Source organism: Vombatus ursinus, unplaced genomic scaffold (assembly GCF_900497805.2).
Source record: "Vombatus ursinus unplaced genomic scaffold, bare-nosed wombat genome assembly UNPS02014799.1, whole genome shotgun sequence".
Lineage (NCBI taxonomy): Eukaryota > Metazoa > Chordata > Mammalia > Diprotodontia > Vombatidae > Vombatus > Vombatus ursinus.
In genome coordinates, this window is record NW_020954577.1 from 21,838,045 (window position 1) to 21,848,304 (window position 10,260).

General features: G+C 51.5%; 1 protein-coding gene across 5 annotated transcripts in view; it reads right to left on the reverse strand.

Annotated features, from left to right (window-relative positions):
• Positions 1-389: 389 nt before the first annotated feature.
• UMAD1 (UBAP1-MVB12-associated (UMA) domain containing 1) overlaps positions 390-10,260 on the reverse strand; it is a 12,005-nt gene continuing 2,134 nt past the window's right edge. For 2 of the 5 annotated variants that reach the window (XM_027872508.1, XM_027872509.1), the window contains exons 2-5: positions 9,093-9,384; positions 7,561-7,631; positions 2,081-2,266; positions 390-1,141 (exon numbers count right to left, since the gene is read on the reverse strand). In XM_027872508.1, coding sequence (XP_027728309.1) covers positions 947-1,141; positions 2,081-2,266; positions 7,561-7,631; positions 9,093-9,174 — 534 coding nt within the window. In that variant the 5' untranslated portion in view covers positions 9,175-9,384 and the 3' untranslated portion in view covers positions 390-946. Of the gene's footprint in view, positions 1,142-1,287; positions 2,267-7,560; positions 7,632-9,092; positions 9,917-10,260 lie in introns of those variants that run through there. The other 3 variants (XM_027872510.1, XM_027872512.1, XM_027872511.1) reach the window with 3 other exon arrangements.

A 10,260-nucleotide genomic window follows, 5' to 3' on the forward strand; every position in this document is an offset into this window, starting at 1 on the left:
GCGAGTCCCCGAAATGCTGCGACTTGGGACAGTCAGAGGAGCTAACCTGGCACTCAAGTGTGTTTATCTAGAACCCCACTTTCCAAAGGCCCTGCTGATCCAGGCTTTCCACACAACTGACTGTGCTACAACACATGGAAGCATCCCCTCCAGCTTGGAAGGCCCCACCAGCACCTCCAAGCAGGTGACCTCTGCCCCCAGGAGGCCCCCACGGTCTCCCTCCCTGTCCTATTGCTTAGGGGAGGGGGGGGCTTTCTTTTAAAAGCTGCTTCTGTTGAAGACTGCCTTTTACATTTCTCTGTATCATACACCAGATTATTCACTTTCTCAGTACCTGATAACTCACACACTCTATGTAGACGCTGAATAATACAGAGGAAACCATTCTCTTAATGTTCCATACTTTAATTCTCATTTATTTAAATAGAATTATAAATGTTTTCTGCAAATAATAGCAAATTTACAATATAACAGGGACAAATGAAATGCATAAGTATTTTAGACAAGATCTGACAAAACATTCAGGAAAAGTGGTTAAAGTGTAAAAATATATCTATTGGGGGCATGTGAGAAAAGGGGATCACACAAGAACATGTTATAAAAATAATGCTCGTTTCTGCTGGTGATACAAATAGCAAGCAGGTCCTTTACAGTCCCATCTTCCGGGCAAAGTTTTCATAAAATAATGCTGCTCTCTTGTACATGCACAGACATCTGGCCTGCCACCGTTTCCTACCAAGTGCAGACACACGCGCGCTCCCTCCATGCTGAATAGCACAGATCAAAGCAGCACGACGCACGTGAAGAATTCACATCTCTCTGGACAGTTGGACACCGGGCGGGGTGCAGAGGCAAGAGTTCGTGCGTTCCTTTCTTACTTGGCGCTGTCAGTGAATGTGCATGTGCGCCATGGGCCCCAGAAGTATTCCTTCAACCACCAGGTTAATCACCAGGGAGCCGCTGGCCTCAGGCAGTTGTGCTGGAGTGGAGGTGGAGGGAAACAGGTCCATTCAAGGCTTGCACAGACGGACCCTTTAAACCGTCTGCATCGGGGCCAGCACCCTGACTGATGATCTCTGGTCATCCATCTCATCCAGAGACAGTCTTCTTTAGGAAACAGAAGCTGACCAAAACAGCTGATCTGCGTATAAACCAGGGACGTAGGTGGTGATGACAACAATAATCAAAATAATAGTAACATTTGCTAGCATTTATATAGCACTTTGCAAAGCACTTTACAAATATTATCTTACTTAATTCTCATAAGAACCCTGGGAGGAAGGTGCTATTATTATCCCCATTTTACTGGTGAGAAAACAGAGGCAGGCAGAAGTGCAATGACTTGTCCAGGGTCAAACAGTTAAGCAAGTGCTGAGGGCCAGATTCAAACTAGGCTTTTCCTGACTTCTCTCACATGAGGAAGCGTCAGAGAAAAGTCCTTGAAAAACAAACCCAGTAAGGGAATGGAAAAAGGCAGGGGGCTGTTTCAAGAGCGGGGCAGATGGGCTCATGGGCCGCCAGGCCATGCTGCCCTTCCCCCAGACCTTCAGTCACCAGCCCGGCCCGGGAGGGGACCACCACGGGGCGAGTGGACACCGAGATAGACCCCTACTCTCTCCCGATGTAACATTCACGTGGAGCTCCCCAGACCACAGCCGTTGGCCATGAGATTTGTAGTGTCAGACAGGAACGCGCAGAGCCACGGAGATGCCCGTGTGCCAGGCGCTACGTTCGGCTGAAGAATTTCCCCGCTCAGCTTTTCCAAACATTGAGGAGCACATTCACGTCCTCCCTCCTGCAGGGGGAAGAGGCAGAGTCCAGCCTGGTCTAAGTATCTGGATGTAAATGTTGCGGATTCCAAAATAAGGTGACAACACGAATGCATGTGAAAATTTGTGATTTCTGAAGGTCCTCGGACATTAATAATCACGTGAAAACACTAAGCGAGATAAGGTTTCACACAAGAACATTTGGCGATTACGATGCTCACCCACCTCGTCCTGCCGACCCATTAAGGGTTACACAGCACGGAATTTTCCAGGGTAAAATCGTACAAAAATCGTGACAAGTTGTCACTGACCTCAGAGGTCAGTAAGTGGCTCGGGAGGTCGCTGACGGTGCCCTGCACTGCCAACACATGGGGCGCCAGAGTGAAGGGCACGTCCCTGAGCAGCTCCGACACGAGGGCACTGTTCTCCACGGTCTGACCTTCAGAGTCCATCGGAGGGCTCGACGTGCTGCCAGGGGGCTGGTCTCCCACATCTGCCTAAAGGGAACAAAAACCATGCCGTGGACATTGTAAACAAGGCTGTGAGCCCTCTGGAGGAGACTGGCAGTGGCCTGGGCACGGTGTCTGACAGTACAATGACCAAAGGGGCACGTGCAGCCAACCGGAGCAGCCGCGTACAAGCCAACTTGCCAGGGCGAGAGAAAGGTTCGGCGCTGGAGGCTGCCGCCCTCCCCTTCCATCAGGCCCCCGGCTCCTACAGCAGCCATCCCTGTGCCTTTGCTGGGGTGCCCCCCACCCCGGCCCCAAGATGTCCTTTCCTCCCTGGCTGCCTCAAGGCCACACCAGCTTCCAGGAGCAGCTCTGGTCAGCTTCCCCTCCCCACAGATGGATTGGACTGGCTGCAGCGCAGACACGCGCACGCACACACATACACACACTGTAACACACCACACATCTACACACCACACACATGTACTCACACATATCACACACTCACAATGCACTCTCACACACCCATTATCACCCACACACCCACTCATACACACACCACACATACCACATACACACTCACAATGCACTCACACATGCATGTCACACCCACACCCACTTACAGTGCACTCTCACATACATCTACACACCCACACACACACACCCACACACACACACACACACACACACACACTCTCTCTCTCTCTTCCAAGTGTCCACTCCCTGCGGGAGCCCCGAGGGCTCTGTCCTGGGCTCTCTTCCCTTTTCCCTTGGTACTCTCTCCCTCTTACCGCCTTTGATACTGGGATCTAGGAGAAGACCACACCCAGAAATGGGAGTCACATCTCACTGCGCTGACTTGGTGTGTGTTTTGTGTCTCCTTCCTGTGTTTGTGCTATTTCCTCTAAACAAACTGTTTTCATTTTTCTCTACATCCCAGGGTCCAGCCCAAGGTCTGGGACACCCTCTAGGGCAGGAGTGGGGAACCTGCAGCCTTGAGGCCCTGTGTGGCCCTCTAGGTCCTCAAGTGCAGCCCTTTGAATCCAAACTTCACAGAACAAATCACTTTAATAAAACGATTTGTTCCACAAAACTTGGACTCAGTAAAAAGGCTACACCCAAGGACCTACAGGGCTACACATGGCCTCGAGGCCGTAGCATCCCCACCCCTGCCTAGGGACCTAGTGAATTCCTGGTGAATAAATGAGTTACACAACTGACTGTTAGGTGTAGGGAATGAGATGTCCCAAGGTCCTTCTGGTTAAGGATTTGGTATGGCAGCCACAATCATGTGAACCCCAGGGGCTTTCCCTGCCCTGAAGTGGGGGAGCTGATGCACAGATCTTTCACTGTATGACCAGCGATAAAGAAAATATTGTGGATTCATATCAGTATTTGTGGTCATTGAAAGTGACGTTGGGGGAGCAGTGGGAAACGGGATGCACAGAGGGCCCTGTGACCTGGTCCCTCCCCAGGGAGAAAATCACTTTGCCGAATGGGCCAGAACCAACGCTCTGACAAGCGTCAAGCTTTGAATGCTCCCCTGGGGCCTCCATCTGCCAGGTACACGGCTGCTACTCTGGGAAGTCCATTTCCCTCCCGGGTCCTGGTTCTACACCTGCCAAACCAGGAGCTGGAATCCTATCCTCTCAACAGCCCCTTTCACTTTCACGAGACATCACCTTCTCCAAAGTTCTACCAGACCACCTGGGCCCACCTGTGCTACAGGCTTGCTGGCTCAGGTTGGACTGACCGGTCACAGCCAGAACGCTGTGCCCTGACAATGTCGGGATGTCACTGGTCCTCTCTGAAAACAAAGGACAAATGTAATCAATTAGTAAGCCTTCATCAGCCTTTCTGAACAGCTGGTTCATCCCATATGGAACCAAGCCTCACCCTGCCAATTCTATGATTTTACATCACAGAATGTGACGCTAGAAGCCATGGAGAACGCGCAAGCATAGAAAATATGAAGACATATTCTGTATTGCATGAAAAAGCATCTTCAGAACCAAGAAGATGTAAGTGATTCAATAAGCTTTTGGTGACTAAAAATCTCCCAAAGTGGCGCTGATGCTGCTGCTGACCTGCAAACACTTGACAACCATTGGCAATCAACCCCTCCCCCCAGGCTTCTCAGGCTCCACATGCAATCCATCACTGGACACACATTTACTGAATGACTACCGCATGCCGGGCGCCGTGCATCAGACGCCCCCCCAAAGATGCTGGGGATATAAACAGGTCAACATCCCTGACCAAGAAGCTGAGAGTCCCAATTTGCTCAAATCATCCTCCTCTGAGCCAGGCTCTCTTTTATCCCTGTCTCCCCGAAGCTGTGGAGCCCAGGACTGACCACTAATCCAACAGGCTGCCCAGGAAGAGGACTGTCCCCTGTCACCCCCCCGCACTCGGGACCCTCCATCGGAAAGCCCTACCAGCCGAGAGCTCCAGAACCCTTCTCTCTTGTCATCCAAGGCTACTCTTCCCCTTTGGTCCTCACAGACACAAACAGACAAAAACAAAATGATCCTTCACGTGCCATCGAGGTGATGCTGCTGATTCTGCTCCTAGGGCCCACATCTTTAATGTCCCCCCAGGGCCCTGATTTTCCATTCACTTTCCACGGCTTTAATCATCTCTGCTCTGTTGACTGAGAGTGGACACAAGTAAACCCCTCCTCCCCCAGAAGGCATTCCGAGACTCTCAGGTGGCTTCCAGACCTCCGTGGGGTTCTGTGTGAAGAAGGACGGACAAGGAGTCCCTGCTGGTGAGGCTCTAAAACAGCTCAACCTGAAGAGAGATCCCAAAGCGTCAGGATCAAGGACACCGGTCCTCCATGTTGGACTCTCCTTCACTTTCTGGACAATCAATGAGAGAAGTCCCAGGAGAAGTGGGACACACACCAGGTGCCCAAAGAATCCAGCCTGACTTCACCAACAGGTGCATTCCATGCTTTTCTGAAATATTCTGGGAGGCTATGTTCCCCCCGCTGAAAAGCCCATGTGGGATTCACCCACATCTCTTCACACTTCCAGTGGCGTACACATATCTTTTCTCCCCCCAAAATCCAGCAGATGGGTAGGGTGGGGACTGGAGTCCCCATTTTACAGAAGAAACCCGGGGCTCTTTGCCAGAATCGGACCTGGGAGTCAAGGCCCAGCCTGCTTGTCTCCTGGAGCCTCTCCTTTCTGCCACATACTCCCCAGCACTGCATCGAGGCCAGGTCTGCCTTATATCCCAGCGTCACCAACACTCGAGACCAAACATGCTGGCATGGTCCAAAGGGAAGCCCAGCCAGACAGAAAGCCAGGGCATTGTTTCCTCTTTTAAAATAAGAATAAGCAAAGGACATTAGGAATCCACCTTCCACACAGCTAGGAAACTGGGTCTTTGGGGACCACTGGGGATGTTCTGCTGCGACACACCTATTCAACCTAGTAGAGAATATGTCTTCTCCACGTTTCAATTGTGATTAATGTTATTGTTACAACTGCTGCCTATTAAATCTACCACTCTACAGTGGCCCCAAAGAACATGCCAGCTGTTATTAGGAATGTGATTCCAAAGAAGGCGGAGCTGCTTCAGTAAACACCAGGGAGACGAGGGGAGCCCTGCACTCCATTCTGGAGGCTCGAGAGATCTCTGGCATCTCTGTCAATGCCATGGGGCAGCTGGGGGCCTTCTGAGGACCACAGGCTCATCAGCCCCCCACGTGGTAGTGATTACTGGAGCTCTGCCTCCATAGGCACAGGCTGTCATGTAGGACACTCACACGGAACAAAGTTGGTCAGGGTGGGGGGGGTTCTTTTTCTTTTCCATCTTCTTCATTTTAGCCTGTTTGTTTTGGACAATGACTTGACTAAATGAGATTAGATGACAGTATTTCACAAGCTTGGACATCCCCCTACAAATGATGACCGGATAATCACTTTGGTTTCAATTATGAGACACGCATAAGCACATTAGGAAAACAGGAATTTTGCTTCCAACTTTCATTTAAAGTAGGTGAGGATATAAGGTCCTTCTACCAAAGCACATACACGTGCACGGACACAACTCTCCCTTCACCTTGGTCTTCTGCAGGAAATGAGCGGTTGCGATGGGCAGCTTGCCGGCGCCACGTCTCTGCGAGCCTCCTTCCTCAGCATCACAACAAACCCACCCACAGTCCAGGGATGTCCTGGCTCCTCAGACTCCATCACCACCCCATGCATCCCTGCGGGGCGTCACCTCCAGCCTCCTTCACAAATCATCAGGTAGCCACAGAGAGGAAAGAAGTCGGGAAGCCCAGGAAGCTGCCGGGCCTCTACCCTGTCCTCTCAAATTCTAGATGTGACTCTGGCTGCCCAGCCACCACAGCCACCACAGCCACGATTTGCTGCAAAGTACCTGTTGTGTGGTATTCCAAATTGGGGGCACTGGGGAGTCTCTAAAGGACCCAGTTCCAATCACTTGTCTGTTTATTTAAAAGAAGAAAAGAAAGGTTGGCTTCACTGGAGAGAAGAGCTTTCACGATGATATGAATGGCCCTCCCTTAAGTTACCGCCCGGCAAGAGGCCGTGCAGGATAAACGCTGAAGGAAAACGCAGAGCTGAATTGGGACTCCACTCCAACGTACCTGCCTCTATCCCACTAGGCTGGGACCTCTCCCATCTTTCTTTGGGATGTTAGGAGAGAACATGGGCCTCCCCTCTAAAGGGAAGAGATCAGCAAACTGACCTCAATGGGATAAAGAGAGGAGGCTGCGAGTGGAGAAGGAGCCAATGGCCCAGGCCTGCCCAGGCCTCCTTCTCAGAAGACAAGAGAGCAGAGGGCCCAGAGGCAGAGAGAAAGCTCGGAAATGAGTCAAGCTTCTAAGCAAAAAGCCTCGACAGATTCTCAGAAAAAGGCGGGGAAATGACCAGACAGGGCAGTTCAGAGCTCAGCCCAATGAAGAAAGGCCGTCATGGAACAGAAAAGGAACCAAAACACCCCAGTAAAAAGAAACAAGACCCCAAGTTTTAGGGGTTGCCCAGAAATAATGATGAAAAGATACCTATGAAAAAGAAAGGAAAAAGCAGTAAAAGCTTTCACCTCCGCGGAGCAGCTCTGCGCACCTGCATCCCCCGGGGCAGGTAACCTACCTGGAGCACTGAGATGGGCCAAGACCAACATCGCTTGCCTTTTGTACTCAGCAAGGCCCCCATTTACAGGGAGGGAGAAGACCTTCTCCTGTTTCCCCAGCCCTGTCTTCAGGCCCATAGCAAGCTTGGTGGAAAGCCTGGTTCCACCAGCTTGTTTCTTGCCATTCTAAAAAGACTTGTCGCCAAAGACACAGGGAAGAAGGCACCGCCTCTTACCTGGGAAGGCTGCTTTGCTTCTTCTGAAGGGCTGCCTCTCGGGGATGCTCTCTGCTCATTCTCTGTGTCACCTTCAAAGCAAGAGGAAAAAAGGACTTTACTAGTGCGTTGTGGGTCCCAGCTGAAATTACTTTTTAAGACTTTCTGGAAATCAGCTGGGAGCCAATTTCCTGTTTCACAGTACTGAGGAACACTGGAGCTTCTTACAGAGATAGTCTGCAAACAGATTTTGCCCTAGGATGAGAACTGTTGTTACATATAAGAATGACTACCGTTGTACGTGGTGGACATCTAGAGAGCATATCATATCCATGTGTAAACACATATGCACACAAACAGGGGATGTACTTTTTCACCACAGCTACCGGTCATGAACAGTGATGTAAAAGAAAATAATGCTTTGAAATAAGATACACAGGCAACGAGGTATAGAAATCCATCCTGCCCTACAGGAAAATGGAAGGGGGGGTAGTGCGATAGAAGGGAGGGCAGATCAGGGCAAGGGATATTCAGAAGCATGCCATCTTGGGGTGGGGGGAGGGGAGAGATGGGAAGAAAATTTGGAATTCAAGATCTTGTGGAAGTGAACATTAAAAACTAAAATTAATACATTAATTTAAAAAATTTAAAAAAAAAATAATGCTTCGGAAGCATGAGAAGTTCAATCTCTCAATCTACATTGTGCCTGTCCCTCTTTCTAAGGAAAAGGATTTGTCTGTGGACTGACAGCTTCTCAGTGACCCCCTTTATCGTTCCCAAAGTGGGCATCATGCGTGGGGGCTCACAGGGACCCCACAGACACTCCTCCTGCACCCATGTGGCGGCTCAGGCCCCCACAACCTGGCCCCCACCGGCTCTCCAGCCTCTTCGCCTCCCCCGTTCTCCAAGTACACGCAGTACTCTGACTGCTGTCTGGGCGCCTCTGCACTGGCCATGCCCCGTGCCTGGAAGGCCCCCCATCACCACCGTCCACCTGAAGCCTATTCTGGACCCCCACCCCCAATGCTGGGGCTCTCACTCCAAAACCGCCTCGTACTTGTAAACGTTTGTATTTGTCAGCATTGTACTTATGCCTTCCCGAAGCCAGGAAGACCGGGTTCCGATCCAGACTCAGACACAGACCAGTGGGGCAACCCCAGCAAGTCTCTTAGCCTGTGTGCCTCAGCGTCCTCATCTGTAAAATGGGGACCCTCCTTGGGGTGATGAAGATCCCAGAGAGCCCGTCTTTGAAGTGCTCAGCACAGTGCCTGGTGCATAGCAGGCCCCTGGCAGGCAGAGGAAGCTGCCCTCCTCAAGGCCCCACTTCCTCCTGGGCGTCTCTCCAGGCCAGCCGGAACCTCTCCCGGACGTGTCTACTGCAGCATTTTAAACACCTCCCCCCCACCCCCGCCAATAAGCGGGTGGTTCCGATTGCTCCGAAGCACCCACTCTATTCTCCACCTGAATCCCTGCCCCGCTCTCGGCACCCTAGAGATGTGTTACGGTCCTTCCCGCAAGGACAGGGGGACGGGACGGCCTGAGCCCAGCCTCACCCAGAAGGACGAATCCATCAGCTTCCCTCTCCGGCGCCGGCGCCTTCTTGGGCTCTGAGGGCTTCCGGAAGAAGTGGAACATGGTCGACTGTGTCCTGTTCCAGGCCCCGCGTGGAGATCAGGCTGGGTGCCACAGCTGTGCGGGAAACTGAAAAGCACAACAGGGACCTTGGCAAGCCCAGGACCGGCGGGCTGTGAGATGTCACCGGAGGGAAGAGTTCTGCCACCCCTGAAGTGCACGGCGTGGCGGGGGGCATGAGAAGTGAAGTGGGAGCCACAGGTGACGCAGGGCCTGTGACCAAACACCCAACCCCACTTTAACCAAAAGGTGCCGGAAACACCCCCAAAGAGAAAGGAAGAGCTCAGCCTCCTCCAGGAGGGACGAGGGGCTCAAAAAGTTTGGGTGGACTTCCAGGACCACGCCCCCCACCCCAAAGTGGAAGAGATAGCTGGGGGAGGGGCGGGGTCACACACACCCACACTCACATGTTCATGCAGTGCACACGCACACTCTTCACCCCCAGACTCACACTCACATACATGTTCACACAAGTTCACACACTCTTGTAAACACACATGCTCGCACACACACATTCCCCTCTCAAACACACATACATCCTCACATGCTCACACATCTGCACACACGCATTCTTCACTCTTAGACTCACATTCACATACATGTTCACACAAGTTCACACACTAACTCTTGCAAACACACATGCTCGCACACATACGCGCACACACTCACAGAGTGACTAACATGTTCACCCACATGCACACATTCACCCTCTCACATAGATGCTCACACACATTCACACACTCTTTCAAACACACATGCTCGCACACACACACATTCCCCTCTCAAACACACATACACCCTCACATGCTCGCACTTCTGCACACACACATTCTTCACTCTTAGACTCACACTCACATACATACTCACAGGTTCACACATATTAACACACTAACCCTTTCAAACACACGCTCGCACACACACGCACACACTCACAGAATGACTAACATGCTCACCCACATGCACACATTCACCCTCACATAGATGCTCACACACATTCACACACTAACTCTTTCAAACACACATGCTCACACACATACACATTCCCCCCTCAAACACACATACACCCTCACATGCTCACACATGTGCACA